The sequence below is a fragment of the Pleurodeles waltl genome, chromosome 5, assembly GCF_031143425.1.
Source record: "Pleurodeles waltl isolate 20211129_DDA chromosome 5, aPleWal1.hap1.20221129, whole genome shotgun sequence".
Taxonomy (NCBI): Eukaryota; Metazoa; Chordata; class Amphibia; order Caudata; family Salamandridae; genus Pleurodeles; species Pleurodeles waltl.
In genome coordinates, this window is record NC_090444.1 from 423,807,496 (window position 1) to 423,826,228 (window position 18,733).

An 18,733-nucleotide genomic window follows, 5' to 3' on the forward strand; every position below is an offset into this window, starting at 1 on the left:
ACCGGTTCCCAAACCACATCAGCTGTTTTCAAAAAGCTGCCTCCTTGTGACCAATTATGTCAGAAGAAATTTACTGCCACATTTGTCTTTGTTGCTAATTTGTTTGTGGCAAACCATAAAAAAAGTGTCGGCTGCCTGTGAGACTCCTCTTTTCGTGACTCCGGTTTTCTTGACGACAACCCCTTTCCACATCCACACCTTGCCCTGGAATTCATGGGTTCCTGAAGTAAATGTTTTACATTTCCAGCACTGACTATGCCTAAAATTACTCTAAAACGTACCGGTCGTAGTGAACTGCTCCATTAACCTGCTAAATCAAATTGGATTATAAAGATTTAATTTCAGGTCAAGTATAGAATTGTGGTTCTGATGGCCGGCTGAACGCCAGTCAGCAACGGGGGTGCGGGGGGGGGGGGGGGGGACGAGGGCAGGGCAGGCTCGGCCCTTGATCAGTGTGTAATATTGTGTTAAACAATTGGCATTGTCGTGTTAAGTATTCCTCTGGGGTGTAATCAGTTGCTGCGGGGAGTTCTTTTGTTGCTGGTGCTCTGTCGCCGTCAATCTGAAACATAATGTATTCTGGTCGTTTTAGGTTGGCACCACAGGCTGGATTTAGATGGGAGATGGGTGGAGGCTGGGCAGCCTGTTAGTCAGGGGTGTTCCTCCGCACAGCAGGCAGTTGCTTGTGTCACTGTGACCTCCGAGTGCCCTAGCAGGAAGTGAAAAGGAGGTAGTCAGCTGTGCGAGTGCTGGGTGCCTGCAAGCAGCCTCAAGATGGATGCCAAATGTGGTCAGTAGCCTTTTTCCTCTCTTTGCTTGATCGTATTCCTGCGGCGATGTGTATTATTTGTGTGTATTTATGCCTTTTCGTGTTAGATTTCAAAATCAGCATCTAGATTTGGAAAGGGGGCGATTGGTTCGATCCGATTATATGTTGAGCGGCATGATCAACGTATAGGCATTTTTTTCTAACAATGCAGTTAAACGCTTTATAATCATCTCGTGCTACGAAGCGGACTTTTAGCAAAACGTGCAACCAGGGTGCACTGAGAGCCGTGGAATTAGGCAGAAATGTAACTGGATGATTTGCTCATGTAAGGCACTGTGCAGACGGAGTGTGCTATTTTTAGCCATGTCAGATGCCAGAGCACGCTCTCTTCCCAAATGGAGGCAGCTGCAATTTCATGTGCTTCTTTGAAACGAATATCTTACGTGACTAAAATGTGTTTTTTGTAACGATTTGCATGAATGCATCTAGAATATCGGCACCCACGAGAGGGCAGACATTTCCTTCATTTAGCCCCCGTGTGTTTTATTTTCCCTAACGAAGGAACGGACGATGAAAATAGGCAGCACAATGCTTACGTTTCACCTAGTGGTTCAGGGGTAGATGTTGGCGATTTGCGCGACTGCGTGGTGATTTTGGATAGGGTGGTGGCGAGCTGGTGCTTAACATACGTTCTTATTTTTGGGGCAGTAGCGGTTTTCCTGCCTGCAATGAATGGCGTGCTTCGAAGGCGATGGGCTGCTTTCGTGCTGCTGTGCACGATCTTTTCTTTTGTGAGAGATTAACGGTCCTTTCATTCAGCGGCCTCTTATTCACAAGCAGTAGAAATTGAGCGCATTGGGTGGCGGCGCCAGGGTGTACTGCTGAAATGGAATAGCTTCGGTGGGAGCCGTCCTTGGCGAAAACCCGGGGCTCCTCTAAAGAAAGCACGCACGTTTTACCACTTCGGTAACTCCTGGATTTTTTTTTTTCGCGGTATACATTTTTGTAATGCGGCGTTTTGCACAAACAAACAAATGCAACAAAGTAATCCGCGTGGAGTCCCTGAACGGCTTTACTGAGCACAGCGCTAAACATGTTTAAAAAAAAAAAAAAACAGCGGTGGTGATACTACATTTGGTTTTAGGTCCATTTTGCTCATCGAAAGAGTACCCGAAAATAAACATAACATTTCTGAATTCAGTGGTCATTTAATTATCAGTATCACGAAAAGCTGCCATGTTTAAACCCTCCCGTAAACCTGAGCAAGGATTCTCCTCGCGGGCAGCAAAAAATAAAGCAGTCGTCTACGTAAATGACCGAATTATATGCTTTATTCTGCTGCACATTCACATCTGTTAATTGCAAGGCCTAACTATTCTCCTTCGAGATCCGGCTCCCATTAGCTGCTGGAGATCTTTCAAAGTAGTGGGACGTGATATTTGCCCAGAACTCCGGCTAGCGGAGCAAGCAAACCTAAATGGCTCATTTAAGAAGGGTTCGGAGGGCTCCCCAGAGGCTCATCCCATCCCCCCCCCCTCAAAATATGCAGTAAGCCCTCATGTCAATTACTTCCATTGTATCATGACCAGCATTTTGTGACGGACGATGTCACACATACCGTCAGTGCCCCCGTATGCCAAAAATGACACACTATGACCGTGCCAGAATTGACTGCATCTAATGCCACGTGCGACCCACAGGTCAAAAAGTACCCATTCCCGTCAGGGCTAGCATTTTGTCATGAGTGCACCCTTATATGCCAAGGGCTATTTATAATTTGACAGTGTCAGATTTTGCCATTGGCTGCATCCATATACCATGGTTGACCCATATGTCAAAAATTACTTCTGGTATGTCAAGGCCAGGGTCTTGTCATGGTTGCCTGCCCCCTCTAAGCAATTGTTCTCCTCCCCGATGCCAAGAACCATCTCCAGCATTTTTCCACAGCTGTTCCAAATGCCCAAAATTCCCTCCAGTGTGCCGCCATTTTTCCCTGGGCACTTATTGCAAGAATTATTTCTCTAGTTGATTGCAACTCAGTGAGTACCATCGATCATGAGCATCCCTCACTTCTGACGCTCTGGCCTGCTGTACATTATTCTTTTAACTTACAGAAAGCAATTCGTAGTGCTGACCAACCTCTCAATTTTGATATTCAAAATAATCATTGCCTGTCCTATTCAACCTCTCATACTGATCACTGTCCTTATGATGACGTCCTAGTTCATATATATAGAGGTCGAAACGCCATTGACAAACACAAACTCAAGTTATCATATTTAGAGTCTTGTTTTATTTTCATACTGACATCACAGTATCATTTTTGCTCTACTGTGATCACCTTTTCTTGAGCGCTCGGTTGTCAATGAATGAATACATATCTTAAATGACCTATAGTGAATATTGATTATGCCACTGTTGGCCATGCTTGTTTCCATATGTTCTAGTCTGGCATTAGTGACCAAATCCAGCATCCACCATATATACTATTGTTTTTCCAAAATTAAATTCAGTCAGCCACTGTCTTTCATATCTCAGCTAATGTGGCAGTGCCAGCATTTTACTTGGGTACCCCTTAATCGGGGCCATTGGAATTATGCGGCAGGACGGGCCAAATTATGCGTCACAGTAGACTAAATTGTGTAGCAAGAAAGGATAAATTATGTGGTCTAAAGCAACACATTTTGTGGTATTATGGCTTCATTATTTTGACATTTTTAAGCTTACCACGGTCTGGGCATTGGTTTCACTTCATTAGTATCAGTTTAACACTGAAATATAGCAATAAGCAACAGAAAGATGACCAGTCAACCTTAGCAAAGGGTCTTTCAGTGCACAGTAACACATGTTGCTGCATTTTTAGTAATTTCGGAACCTTCTGAGCTATAAACAATGTTTTTTGTTAAAATCTGAAGATTATGCCGCAGATGATGGGATATGTGGCAAATCTACAACTAGGCGAAAAACTGCAGCCGCATTGTCGCATGATTACAGTGACCCTGCCCTTAAGGCAAAGAATTTCCTCACGTATTTCAGCTTTTGGCCATCTGTGCCTCCGTGGGCCGAGAATGACTTCCAATGTCCCAGGGCCAGTGGAATACAAAAAAGTGTAACACACTCTGATACACCCACTCATTTTTTACACGCCCTCACTCTCGCATATTCCCACTGTTTGTCAGTCACTCTCACTTATTCATTCACTCCCCATCAGTCACTCGTGCACATGCTTTCGCAAACTTATGTTCACTTCCATTAGCTCCTTCGCCCCTCATTTATTCTCACTCAGTGAGTCACTTGCAAACTCAGTTTTAAGGTCGAACCTGGGCAGCGTGCATGAGCGGTCTTCATCATGCTGTAATCTACTTCTGTGGGCTTTCACCACGCCCATCTCTCACCTATCACTTTCATTCGTTCCTTGGCCTGCCTTTCAAAATGTCCTTGATTTCGTAGATAGATGCTTTGTTTGTCCTATCTTGAGGCTGCTTTGTTAGTGCCTTGGAGACTGACCCTGTTACATGGATTATTGCACGATTGGCTATATACCTTAGTTTGGCGCACTACTTTTTTCTGTTGCCTCTCCGCTTCACGCTCTGTGTCCATATATTGTTTTTTCTTACTTGTTTTTGGGCATGCCGCTGTTTCTTTGTCGTGTCTGCACCCAAAGGCTGGAAGCTGGAGGGTGGGTTCTTTTTTGTTTGTTTATTTTTTGGGAAGTTTCATTTAGCATGAACTCGATTGGAGGAGCGCTTTACCGGAGTACCACTTACGTACACGTTTAGCAGTTGAAAAATATACAAACTTGTGCATTTTAAACAGAAAAAACACAGAAGTTCTCTACAAGGCTCTCCCAGCACAGCGCGAGAGCCGATACTGCAATATTCACTGCACTTGGGAAACTTGCTCCATAGTGCCTTGCATAGCATAATTTTGACCATGGGACCACCAACAAACCATTCAGCACGGTACACATTCTGTCTAGGTCTTCTCTGGGTCCCCACACCAGGTTGGGGGGTCCAAATAACCTCTCTCACCATTTAGTGTCTTTTTAAGCTCTCCTGTATGGAGCTTTTGTTTTACAGCTGGGAGTACTTTGTATTTTTAAGGTCCTGGTTTGTAATATTATTGTAATAGGCCTGAAAATATGTAAGGCACTGTGCCCTCTAGGGCCTAAACATTCGGTTACACTGCATTACTTTCTGCAATTCTCTTTTCATGTGGCTATGTGCTCTAGGGGCTGACTACATGGATACATGACCATGTTTCTTACAAGTACTATTTTTATTGTGGTGCCCTCTAGGGGCTGTTCTGAGCATTACAGTCAAGATACTACAATAGTCGGATGCCCTCTGAAACTCTCCCCATAATGCTTTGCGGGCATTCTTTTTACAAAACATTTTTGCCCAAAACTCACTGTGTAGTGGTCCCAGGGCAATGAAACCACCTTCAAAATGTTCGGCACAGCATGCTCCTTGTGTCTAGGTCATCTCTGGGTCCCCACATTAGGTTGGGGTGGGGGCAAAATAATAAGCTCTCCCACCATTCAGTGTCTTTTAAAGTTATCTAATTGGAACTTTTTGTTTTACGGCTAGGAGTAGTATGTGTTTTAAGGGCATTGTTTGTAACATTATTCTAGTAGGTCTGCAAGGCATGTAAGTTTGTAATGCACTATGCTCTCTAGGGCCTAAATATATGGTTACACACTGCATTACGTTCTGCCATTCTGTTTTCATGTGGTTATGCTCCTTAGGGGCTGACGTAAGGCACTGTGCCCTCTAGGGCCTAAACATTCGGTTACACTGCATTACTTTCTGCAATTCTCTTCATGTGGCTATGTGCTCTAGGGGCTGACTACATGGATACATGACCATGTTTCTTACAAGTACTATTTTTATTGTGGTGCCCTCTAGGGGCTGTTCTGAGCATTACAGTCAAGAAACTACAATATTCGCTTCACTCGGAAACTCGTCCCTTAATGCTTATGTGTCATTCCTTTTACAAAACATTTCTGCCCATAACTTACCATGTGGTGGTCCTAGGACAATGGGACCACCATCAAAATTGTCAGCATGACATGTTCTTTCTGTCTAGGTCACCCCTGGGTCCCCACACTAGTTGGGGGGGGGGGGGTAATACACATATAGTAAATAATAATGGAAATATTTTCACTTTTTGCTGCAGATAGAGGAAGATGATAGTGCTTTATTTATATGCGGGGTCACTGGAATTATGTGGCGGAGAGGACCACATTGAGGCAGGGTTGACCAACTTATGTGGCAAGAAATAGCCAGCTATACGTTTGCAATGCCAATAGCTCGAACTCAAGAAGCAAATGCGAGACCTTTTGCACTACAAATGCTTGTCTAGCTTGGTGGTGTTTATTCTCATTCAGAATCCTTCACAGTTACACTGTCACACAGCTACTTAGTCTCCTGTAATCGCCATACCACACACATAGCAACATGTTTACATAAACACACTTTACTTTTTTTTGTTGTTTTTTTTTTATTAAGTTGCTTGTACTGGTCTGCTTCTGGTGCTGGTTAGACCCTCTGGGCAGAATCACAGCTTCCTCTCGTCTCAAGGTCAAAAGCAGTAAATAGCAAGCTTGAGACTGTGTAGTGAGACATGCAGCTAACTGTCTTTGTTTTTTCACCTCTTTAACCCCTTCGCTGCCAGGCCTTTTCCCCCAAGGTGGCAGGCTTTTTTTTGGCTATTTGGGGCAGTTCGCGCTTAGGCCCTCATAACTTTTTATCCACATAGGCTGCCCACGCCAAATATACTTCCTTTTTCCCAAACATCCTAGGGATTCTAGCAGTACCCAGAGTTTTTGGGTTCCCCTGGAGGAGACCAAGAAATTAAACAAAATACAGCTATTATTTTTATTTTATGGGTGAAAACGGGCTGCAGAAGAAAGCTTGTGGTTTTTGCCCAGAAAATGGCATCAACAAAGGGTTTGCAGTGCTAAAAATCACCATCTGCCCAGCTTTCAGGGATGGGCAGACTTGAATCAGAAACCACGTTTTTCAACACAGGTTTGGCATTTTACTGGAACATACTCCATTTTTACTATTTTTTTGTGCTTTTAGCCTCCTTCCACTTGGTGACAGAAATGGGTGTGAAATCAATGCTGGATCCCGGACAGTTAAACATTTCTGAAAAGTAGACAACATTCTGAAAAAATATTCCCTGTCACTTCAGGGCTTAAGCCAAAAGGCCCTCAGGGTTACCTCTATTAGTGACTTTGCCGCACATCACTGATGGGTAGTCCCCGAGGCTAGATCTAGAACTCAGTAGCACTGGAATTTGTCACATGGTTGATGCAGGTACCTCTTTGGTCCTGCACCAGCCATCACCTAGATTTTTTTACTGGCTTAGGCTGCAGTGAGTGGCAATATTTGTATTATTATATCAGTAGTGAATAATATGTTACTGTTCACTACTGGTATAATAAGAGGCAGAAACGAGGAGGGCAGAGTTATGATACCCATAAGAGCAATTCACCATTGTCCTCTGCCCTTCATATCTTAACTACCATTTATTGAACCTCTCTATGACAGCTAGTTGAAGGGTTTTTCGGAAGCTCTAGTGGAGGCCGGTGGGAATTAGCCTGTCTTAAGAAAAAAAGCGTACTCTTCCTCGGATTTAATTCAGAAGATTCACCGTCTCAAATATCCAGCATAATAGGGCATTTAAGCAGTAGTATATTTGTATTTAAGTCGGTGATGCTTTTAGCCACCATTTGCACAAGGGTTGAGTGTTACTCACTGGGCCAAATCTAGGATTTATGACTCTGCACTCTAGTTTTGGTGTTTGCTGCAAACAGCATCTTAGAGAGTTCAGCAAACTGCGATGCTACAGGCTCTCATCATTGCTTAGGAAGCTAAGGTGGCTTAGATCACAAGATCCCAAAACATGTTTTATTTGCTGTCTCGGTATCGCTGACTTTGTACTACTATGGATGGTGCGTTTGTGCTTTTAATATGAACTCCTTCATCTTTTAGGCTGATGTAGACAGTTTGCCTCATTTACCTTCAAATAGAAGGTTTAAGAGATTTAGACCCAGATATATAGCACAATGGTTTTGAGATTTGGCATTGGCCAAGACCTGTTGATTTTATTAAGTCTATGTTGAATATACGTATAGGGGCTTTCAATCAGGACTCTTCATCGATCGATCTGTAATTGCCATTAATATTTTTCTTGAACCCTCCATAGCATGGACAGTGGACCAGCCCACTTTGGCCTTTGTGTAACTTCAGCATAAGTGATGACATGCTAAACTTTCACATGAAGCACAGCCGAACACAAGGTAGTTCTCTTCAGTGAACGGGATTACTACGGCAGAGTGTGCTTTTTGGGACCAAAAGTTGTTTTTAGATTGACGACGGCCCAGCTAAAGTCATGACTAAACATAGCGAGCATTCTCAAAGCCAAAAGACTGGTAGCAACTGCCAGATGTAATGGCTTTGATTGCACCTTCAGAGATAACAGATGGTTTATTTATTTTTTCCTGCCACCACTTTTTAATAATGTAAACTATTTTAGTTTTCAATTCCCTGTGCTTCATTGTACATTGGACCTGTTCAAAATTATCGTATAATTATGTAGAAACACAGTTAAGAAAATATGGAAAGGATTAGCTTGATCTAAATTTGTTTTCTGCTTTCCTGATACCCATGGTCACGCACCATCCCAAAAAAATATCACCGGAGAATGGACAGGAACTGTTTATGATGAAATATTGGCATTTGGGCTGCATTTCCTGGCCTCGATGTTGGGGTAGTATGAATTAAATGATGTGGCTTTTTGATTGATCTTCCAGTTAAGTCTTTTGATATTTTGCCAGTATGTGACTCTCCATCTATAATATATGTATGGTAATAAAATAGCTTACCACCCAACACTTCGACACAGCATGAGAAGTGATTTTACTGGGGGAAGGTCACATGCTGTAGCGAGGTAAAATGTAGTAATAACCTATTTTGCCTTTAAAATTATCCAAGGAAGAATCCACCGTTGAATGTATCAGTAACGACCGAAGTCTTGCAGACAAGTCTGTTTGTTCTTTGATACTGTGGGTTTGGCTGTTCTTTGTGTGGCTTTGTATTCTAGTTCTCATAGTTATGCTGCTCCCTTTTGTTGTTCATTTTTAAATTAGTAATTTCTAGGCGTGTATAGATAAATCTGCCGCTTAATCTTTCCTCCCTGATACGGGATGAGAAGTGGCCAGCAAACTGATAAAACAAGGTCATTTTTATGCTGACTTAACCCATTTTACCCATTTTCTAAAAACGTTCCCAATCTTCTCTTTTAGTTGTTGACCTCCTTTACTGGCGAGATATCAAGAAATCCGGAGTGGTGTTTGGAGCCAGTTTATTTCTTCTGCTGTCTTTGACCGTGTTTAGCATCGTGAGTGTGTCAGCATACATTGCTTTAGCTCTGCTTTCTGTTACAATCAGCTACAGAATATACAAAGGAGTTTTCCAGGCTATCCAGAAGTCAGAAGAAGGTCATCCATTCAGGTAAGAGTCTGGAATTTTTTTAAGTACCATTGTGATTTATAGTTAATAGCAAAATATAAGAGCAAATGTAACAGGTGTGATTTAGCCTGGGGGGTTTAATAGGTAGAGCATTAAAAAATGGGCAGGCATGGGAAAGATCATATCCATGCATAATCTTTTACTACTGGAGTTGTGGTTAATTACATAAAGTAACACATTTTACATCCAATTTACCCCATATGCTACCATTGTAATCATAGTACCACTATGTGCCCATACTCCACAAACTATGCATTAGTAGTTTTCAGGGCATTGAGATGATCAGCACATAACTTATGCACGTCACTGGCCCGTTCATCTACACCCCCCGGTGTCTTGCATGCTCTGTTTTTTCTTTTCCAGTGTTCATTTAAATTTTGACATTAGCCAAAGGTCTTTTCGACAGGTGTTGTTTTTCCCTTTGTAACTTGCACTTTTATCCAGCACACACACTACTTTGCTTTCAGACAGACATGTTAATATCAAAGACTGCTATTCTATTAAGGCTTGTCTCTGTTCTTTAAGGTGATTGCTTATCTGTGGGTAGTTCTGAATGCAGACCTTGGACTCTGTCAGTATTTGCCTTTAAGAGATATATTGTCTGTAAAGCACTGGCTGTGGAAGTGTACAGGGGTCTACAACTTTTCTTTCAGACACACTTGTGTAGGGCCCTATTTTCTGCAGTAGATTTCCAATTCAGCCATGTCAAGCTTGAAGACTGCTCCTAACCAATTTTTTGGCTTGGGCATCGCTTCTATGACTTAGTGATGGTCAGGCCCTGAGGTGAATAGGTTTACTGTATGCGGTAGCCATTTGAATTGTGATATAGGTGTTCCTGAAGATGACATTTTCAATGCAAATCACTTAAGAAGTCAGGTTAAATTCCGCAACTTTGAAAGATGCATGGAACAAACAAGGCACATAACCCAAAATGAGCCCGCGAGCCACACAAAACACAGATGTCAACTTTTCCAGTTTGCTGCTTCTGCATTTAACTCTGCAACTTTTTCTAGAGTCTGTCATTCACAATAGAAATTCACTCCTCTCATATTTTAGGTGCATATGCATAAGTGAGGGGTGATAACAATTTTTGTCAGCTTTAGTTTTATCATTAGCCTGTGAGAGGACGATGTTCTCTTGGTGACTCTTTGGACCTTGATTATGGAGACTCTAGATTAATTATAATCATCCCACAAGGTGTGCCTGGTACATACTGCAGATAACCAGATTGATGCTGTTGCAGTTCTTGTTTTCAGTGATGTGCCAGTATGACACCCCTCGGTGCAGCGCTCATTTATCTACTGTTGTCTCCCAGCCAGTGGACACATGTGGTCTCTGGGTTTGATCCCCAGTGGGTTGGTAGTTTTTTATTTATCTTGGTCAATAGAACTCTGCTGTCTGTCCATTGCTTTCCAAGATAAATTATTACTGAAGATTCATGGGACTGAGCGAAGGAGGATCTTTACAAAGCAATACTATTATGGTACACTATTGTTCCAACAACAGTAATAAGTGTTGCAGTTGTTTATGTCAAGTAGAATTTCTGGAAGCAGCCAAGCTCTGATCAAAGTAGCAATCTTTTGTTTCAACAGTCAAGGGTTGAAAAAAGTAAAAGGTGAATGAATTTACAGCTATGTTCCTGAACCTCCTGACGAAAAGATAGTAACACTGGGCAGTTCTGGTGAATATCAATATGGTCTCATCAGATCCAGTATGTAAACATAAGGTGGTAAATGCATTGAATCAATTTCTTAAGAATTAATCATCTTGATTTTGATATGTACCTTCCGCCTTATGGGCTTCACTGGCAGACACCTGTTCTCCGTAATAACCACAATTGAACAACCACACCAGACCTTCCTTTCCATCAGTTGGATGGATAGGCAAATGTTCTTAAACTTAGATTCAATTGACACATTTTTCTCACTTAGAAATGTTCAAGAGAGCTGGAGTATCTCTAGCTATCGTATGTATCTTTTGTCTTCCTGAGCCACGTATGAAGCCATACTTATTCAGCAACAGCTTCCCTGTAACCTTCTCTCCCATTTTGAGCGCATTTCACACATACATCAGTTTCCAGCATGTTGCAATAATATACAAGCTTATAACACTATCTCCAACCAACTCCAATACGTTCTGTGTAAACATCATACAAAATCGCCATAATATGCATTGTACCTCCTTGTTGAATATTATAATGCAAGTTTCTCTCATCCCTTTTTTTCTCATTCAAAACCCTTATTATTTGGTTACATATGTACACTTCACCAAGTTGTTTCCTCTCCATTTGCAGCAGCGCACTCTCCTTTTTAGGTTTCAACTGCATTAGCATGCCTGCAAAATCTTTTGTGAGTAAAAAAAAAATATATATTAAAAGGAGCTTAGAACCCCGCCCCTTACTAGCCTGAAATTACCACTGGTTTATTTCAACGTTGCTCTGAATTATGTGCTTCTGATTGGCCAGCAAGTCATATTTTCACTTCCTGCTCTCTGCTTTGTCATCATCCATGCGGTTGTGTGGAGTCTGGACCATGTACAGCTTCTGGTCACTGGCCAGTGTCCTTCCACTGACCACATGCTTCCCAAGATACTTTTAAAAAAAACTTTTACAAATGTACTCTTTAGGAATTCAAGTGTCTGCAGTCAGTCTGCTCAAGCACGCTGTATTTGCTTTTCTAACTCCATTATTAAAAGCTCTGTGTTTGCCCAAACGTCCCTCCCCCACCCACCCCATATTACTTTCCTTACTTTTTTTAAAATTTAAGTACACAACTGTTTTTGTGTTTTTTGTGGTTTCAATACGACGAGGGTCTGTGCTGCAGCCTACAAAAGGACCTTTAGTCCTCTCCTGCTTGGCAACACAGAACTTTTTGCTCCACATTCAGAGGGAAATGTGTTAAAACAAAATTGTGGAAATTAGTGCATGAAGTGCTAAATACTTTCAAATGCTGTCTAGCTAAACAAACTGGAGATCTGTCCTGGGCTTCTATTTTGGTAACGGTGTATAACTCAAACTTGGCATAGCTGCATTAGGGCACATAAATGAGTTTTCCCGGAAAGCCATAACCTTTCGTGGGTGTTATGCTCCTGCTTTGTTAGACTTTGTGCCCTCTTTACACATGATTATGGCGTGCTCACAGAAGCACAACCATTCAGCTATTTCACTCATTAGTGGCGCATGCCGTGAGACTTCATAACTTACAAACCTCTCAATTAATATTTATCTGTACAACATTTATGGTGCAACTCAGTGTTACACGTAGGATATTTCTTTCATTTATGGCAACCCCTCAAATAAGGCGCTCTACACAGTGAGCTACCCCTCTCACTGGTGGTGAAATGTATATGTATGTTTTCTAACGCATATCCTTTCTTTATGATCATTGGCGTTATGCTCTTGTTTTATTAAAGAGTTTGGTCCCGCTTTACATGTGGGTATGGCCTGCTTACAGCGGCAGGTGCACAATCAATCTGCTATCTCACTCAGAGGTGATGCAGTGTAGATGTATGTTTTATCTTTTTAGAAAGCACAACTTTGCTTCAAGAATGTGGGTGTTAAACAAAAACTTTAAAATTGTGAATTCGGCCCAAGGCCTTTGGAGCACTTTGTGTGGTTAATAGTTTACTTTACTCAATAGCGTTAGACCTAATATCTTACAAACCTCTTAAATAATATTTATAACTACCTGGCGGATTTGCAGATGCTTGTTTGTTTTCCTGCTTCCCACAATCTTGTTGAAACTGGTTACACTGACCTTTCATTATAAATATGCTTTTTGGCGATACTAGCAGGCGCATTAGCACATTTTACTAACTGATGCTTCAAACAAATGCACCTAAACATTTCACAGTGGTGTAGCAAAATTTAGTTTTTCCTAGTAGCATTTTTTGTTTGACTCTTTATTCAACATTTCAAGGAAAAAGTACAATACAGTAGTGAGGACTCTGTCACAGATGTCGACTTAACATAATTTGACTCAGCGGGTAGGGGAACTCCTTTTGCTATCCACTTCGAGTGCTTTAAAGAAGGAGGAGGGAACGAGTAGGGAGTAGGGTGAGGAACATATTGAGGAAGGAAAGGGAGAAGAAGGAATAAGTGAAACAGGTAAATAACATAACATTAGACAAATCCAGTGTGTTTCAGGTCAATAAACAAATCTTATCACCCTGACTGGGTGTGGTCAAAGCATGGGGCCTGTGCAGGGCTTCTAGCACAGGGTGAGACGTGACCCTCCTGGCCTTTCCAGCCATCGGCCTTCAAGTGAATAGTTGTAAGGCCCTGAATTGTGGGGTTTTGATGCAAGAGAATTCAATACTGGTGAGGGATTGTGAATGGCCTGAAATTTGGTTTCAGTTCCACTTAAGTTGTGTTAAAATTGTTCCATGGCAAGGATATGCCACAGGGGAACAATCCACTGTGCCATGCTAGGGATCGCTGTCAGTTTCCATGCCAAGGCAATTAACTGTCTAGCTGCATGTAACATAACTTCTAAGAGACCATTTTGGCTATGGCACTGCGGTAATATTTGCAGGGCAAATCCCTGATATCACCACACAGTAGGAGAACGGCGGGGTGGTATCCTATTGTGTTTTTAATATGACTGAGGATTTCTTTCTAAAAAGTATTGACAGTGGTGCTGGACCACCACATGTGTTGAAAGTATCCTCAAGCTAGATGGCAGCGCCAGCAGGGATTGGGCCAGTGTGGACAGAAGAGAGCTTGACTGGAGTATAATACCACTGAAACATCATTTGTATGCTGTTTCTTGCAGTGTGATGCTTTGGTATGTCTTTGGGATATCGCACCACAAGGATTTCCATTGTTTAGGTGTGATGTCCTCTCCATCACTTCCATTCTAACATGTTTGCTATGGATAAGTGTGAAGAGGTGTGGAACGTTGAAGTGCAAAGTAGGTGTTGGAAATGGGCCCTCTCACACCACCATATGTCCGAACTGCAGGGTACACAGAGGGGTGTAGGGCCCAGTGATTCAACTCTAGGTATTGCAATCTAGTGGTGTCAGGCACATCAAATTCCGACTTACATTGGTCGAAAGATTTAAAGTCCCACACCTACAAAAAGATCACCCAGTGTTATACATTTCCCATCCGTCCATTAAGTAAAGGAGTTAGGGGATAGCGACAGTGGAAACCCCGGGTTATGTGCAATGTGGTTGTTGGGGAAGTGGAAAGTGGTCAGTCCTTTCGTAGGTGCCACCTTATCCCAGATGTCCAGGACAGTTTTAGATGGCGTAGCGTTATAGGCACTACGGGGGCGACGTGTTTGGTAACCGCGCTAAGTAACATAGAGGCCGACGAGCCAAATCGCTGTCTATCTGAAACCAAAGGGGTTTATTCACTCTCCTGTGCCACCCGTGCAGAGTTTTATCGTAAATGTGCTGCCCAGCTTGCTGGAGAGCAAGCTGGGGTATGCGAGTCCTCCCCTGTCCCAGGGTTGTGACAAAAAGGTGTTGGAGATTCTGGGCCTTTTTTCATTCCAGATACATTTGCGGAGGTCACATTGTAGTTGTGTGATGTCCTTCTGCGAAATGGGGGCGGGTAAGGTTTGGAATATATAGAGGGTTTGGAGCAGGATTTTCATTTTGACTACGTTAATCCTACCTAGCCATGAAATGGGGAGAGGCTCCCACCTCCGAAGGTCCTCCAAGATGACACAACAGGGGGTGGTGGGGTGGGAGGGGTTTGCGGGGGGGCAAGTTTGTATTCGACCAAGTGGCAAGAATAGGAATAAGGTATCCCTTGAATATCATCCTGTCCCCAAATTGTTATGGCCAGTGGTTCCAAGGCTAGTGCAAATGTTAGGGGGGAGAGGGGACAGGAGACATCCCTGTCTCGTGCCTCTACAGATGTCTATAGGTTTAGTGCCATGTCCGTTGACCCGAACTGCGGCTTTGGGGGCAACATACAAGACCTTTATCCTACTTTGTGCAGGACTGTCGGGAGAACGTCCCAGTTAACCCGGTCGAAGGCCTTCCCTGTGCCTTTTCTAGGAGTTGTGCCACATATCGGACATTGTCATCCCCCTGTCTGTTACGGGTAAAGCCTACTTGCTCCAGGTCTATGAGGGATGGAAGAAGGCATTTGAGGCTGGTGGCCAGGATCTTGGCGAAAATCTTCGCCTCTGTGGTCAATAAAACAATAGGGCAGTACGAGTAGCAAAGTGTCTGATCTTTGCCCAGTTTCAGGATCAACGAAATTTCTGGCAACAGCCATAGAGGTAGGGAGACCACTGTCCTGTGTGAAAGAGTTGAAGAGGTGTAGCAGGTGTTCCCCCAGTTCCGGCAGGAAGAGCCTGTAAAAACTAACCAGAATGCCATCCAGCCGGTGTCTTGGCAGTCCTCGCTGTGCAGAGCGCCCTTCTTCCAATGAGATGGGTGCTTCCAACTCCTCCGCACACTGGCGGCCAAGGGACTTCCAATCGCACCTTGCTAGATATTCCTCTGTTAGTGCTGGAGGCGCCTCTTCCTCATCAAGTGTCTGATAGTTATTCAATTCTGTTTGTCCGGCTCAGTTGCCAAGCCCCCCTCTGACTTTTGAAACTTTGCATTGTGGGTCTTCACCTTCACCTTGGAAACTCACCGTCCAGGAGCATGCCTCCCCCTCATAGAAGCACTGCTTGAGTGCCAATAGGACCTCTCTGCTCATTTTGTTCTATGGGTGCAAAGCTGTCCTCCAAGAACCACCAACTGTCACTTAAGGCGCCAGAGGGGCATTGTTTTATCATGCGTTTCCAGAACTTTAATCTCTGTGGTTAAATTATCTTCTTCAATGCGTGCTTCCCTACTGTGGGCGATTGCCAGTGAGGAAATCACCCTGTGGATATTAGCCTTGAATCCATCCCAGAGTGTGTTTGTAGGGACACATCCTGTAGAGTGTTTTGTGTAAAGTAGTCCACTATGCCCCATTGTATCTCCTCAACATCAACCAGATCTCAAAGTATCCACGGGGGAAAGCACCAACGCTAAATGCCCATGGGATATGTGGCAGAAAGAGGCCAGGTCAAGGCAACATGTGCACGGTCAGAAAATAGAGATATCTGATAATCAGCGGAGTGTAAGATGCGGAACAAGAGCGTGCGAAACAGAGATAATCTAGCCGTACATAGGAAGTATGGACATGTGAGGAGCAGGAATAGTCCCTGACATTGGTGTGTAATGCCAAGCGTCGACTAGACCCAGTTCGGTTATCGCTCCTTTTTAAGTGAGCAGACATGGCTCCTGTGCCCTAAAGGGAGGTCGTGCTCCTATCCATAGCAGGTTGCCTGTTATCATCTCAAGTTGAGTCTGTAGGGTGTGAAGGATGTATGAATCTTGTGAGTTGTTTGGCGCGTAAATGTTAAATAGCGTGAGTTTCTGTTTGCTTTGGCCATATATAGGGTCTGAAAGCAGCCCTCCTTATCCCTAAGCACCCTAGTAATACGAGAGCTCTGTTGTGACTTGCAAAGGATCCCCACTGATAGCCTTGGAAGTAGTGTATGCCCAGTACACTATGGGGTATCAAGGGTGTGTCATTCTTTGGCGGTCCTCACCTTGATGAGTCTCCTGCAGAAAGATAATATCAGGATCATGTAATAAGATATAGTTCCAGACCTGCCTTTGTTTATTGGGGGAGTTGAGGCCCCATATATTCTGGCAGATTAATTTGAAACCACTATCCATAAAAAGGAGGCTGGCAGTGAACCAGTTATCACGGCTGCAGTCAACTCGAACAGGCTAGTTGCCCCTACTGAGCAGTGTAACCACAGTCAAAGGAGATGGTGCATCTCTCCTGCAGCCAAAACGAAGTCCACAGTTGCTCAATGACCTGTAGTGATACAGAAATCAAAATTAACCAAAAACTTTAAAGGGCAAACAGGATCTAACCGGTGCTGCAGTCTCCCATGGAGGCAGGAACCAACGTGCCTGCATCTCACCAGTACACAGTGCATGGGGGCAGCCATCTCTTTCTCGGAGGTGGCGGTTGTGAGAGATCAGGGTCTCTCCAGTCCCCTTAGTATCACAAAAGGAGATGCCAATTAGCAGCCATGGCGTTGCCCCTTCGCAATAGCAGGGTGGCCCCATCGTAGCAATGTGAGAACTGTTAGGCGCTTTATGATGGCTTTCTTTGTTTCTTGTGTGGTGGAGTCATCCGGGCTGTTGTCCAACCTATGCTTTCCCTCCTGTATCCATTAAGATTTACAAGCCTCGGGCTCCCTGGGAGGATATCTGTACTGGGGAGGTGTGATCATTCTGTTACGAAGGTGGGAACCCCAACAGGCGTTTTGCCTTGGTCAAGTAGCGCAGGACTTGCCTTTTCTCCTCCCACGTAAAGAGCAGTGCCAAAGGGTGGCCCCTCTGATACAGAATGTTCAGTTCTCTTAGTTTATCTGTGATCATTTTAAATTCTCTCCGTGGCATAGGGTTGTGGGAGAGAAATCTTAGAACAATTGGATGGTATGTTCGTTAAAGACCAAGTCAGCTTTTGTTTGTCAGTGCTGAGGATGGACTTCTCTGTAAAGTAATGGACCAGAATGAGGATATCTGGTAAAGTACCAGAGTGATTTGGCGGTGAGCTTGTTTGTCCAACATGGGGTGTGTAAGGGGTGGGGGGGAAAGGGTGGTTTAAGGTAGTCGGGATAAGATGTTCTATAAAGTCCATGATGTCCCTGCTCTCAAGCCCCCCAGTATACAAATATTGTTCCAGCGACTGGGGTTTTCTAAGTTCTCCTGTTTGGCCTGTAGTTCAGTGTGCTGTTCCTTCAGTGCTGTAATACGTGCCATATAATTTCCTGTTCTGACATGGCGCGTCCTGTGTCATCAATTCTGTCCCCTGTCTTTAAGGTCCTTGATGCACGTTTTGAAATTAGTTCTAAGAGAGTGGATCTCTTTTAGGAAGTGGTTTATACATTCTTGTGTCAGGGGATCTGAAGGCAAAGATTCTAAAAGTTAGCTCGGGGGTCAAGGGGATTAGGTTTGTCGGTCTCCAGTGGTTGTGATTTGGACTAAAAGGAAGTCACTGAGGTTTCCCTGGGTTGCATGTTGTGTGGTAGCTTTCAAGTAATCTCCCCCACCCCCACATCCCAACGTCACTGACCAGGTACTCCACCTTCTTGAGTGGGCAGCCTGTACCGGGGCCTATAAGCGTAGCTCATATCAAATCCCAGGTTCTAGTACACCGCTGCTCACCTCTTTGGGGAGGGAGTGACTGTGAACATCCCTTCTTTGTGCCCTTCATATGGGAGCCTGGTATCCTCAGTAGGGGGCAAGCAGCCTTCCAGGCCTCTCGGGGTCCCCCAACTCTCTGTGGCACCTCCATGCTGCCCGTAAAAGCCCAGTGGGATGACTCTGATTCTTCCACACATTTATTGGCAGAGGTTGACCCAGAAGACCTTAAAGGACTCAATACGCTGCAGAGAAGTCCAATAG

General features: G+C 43.7%; 1 protein-coding gene across 2 annotated transcripts in view; it reads left to right on the forward strand.

Annotated features, from left to right (window-relative positions):
* Positions 1–18,733, forward strand: part of RTN4 (reticulon 4) — a 232,787-nt gene that overhangs the window by 112,541 nt on the left and 101,513 nt on the right. For both annotated transcript variants that reach the window (XM_069234184.1, XM_069234185.1), the window contains exon 4: positions 9,084–9,291. In XM_069234184.1, coding sequence (XP_069090285.1) covers positions 9,084–9,291 — 208 coding nt within the window. The remainder of the gene's footprint in view (positions 1–9,083; positions 9,292–18,733) is intronic.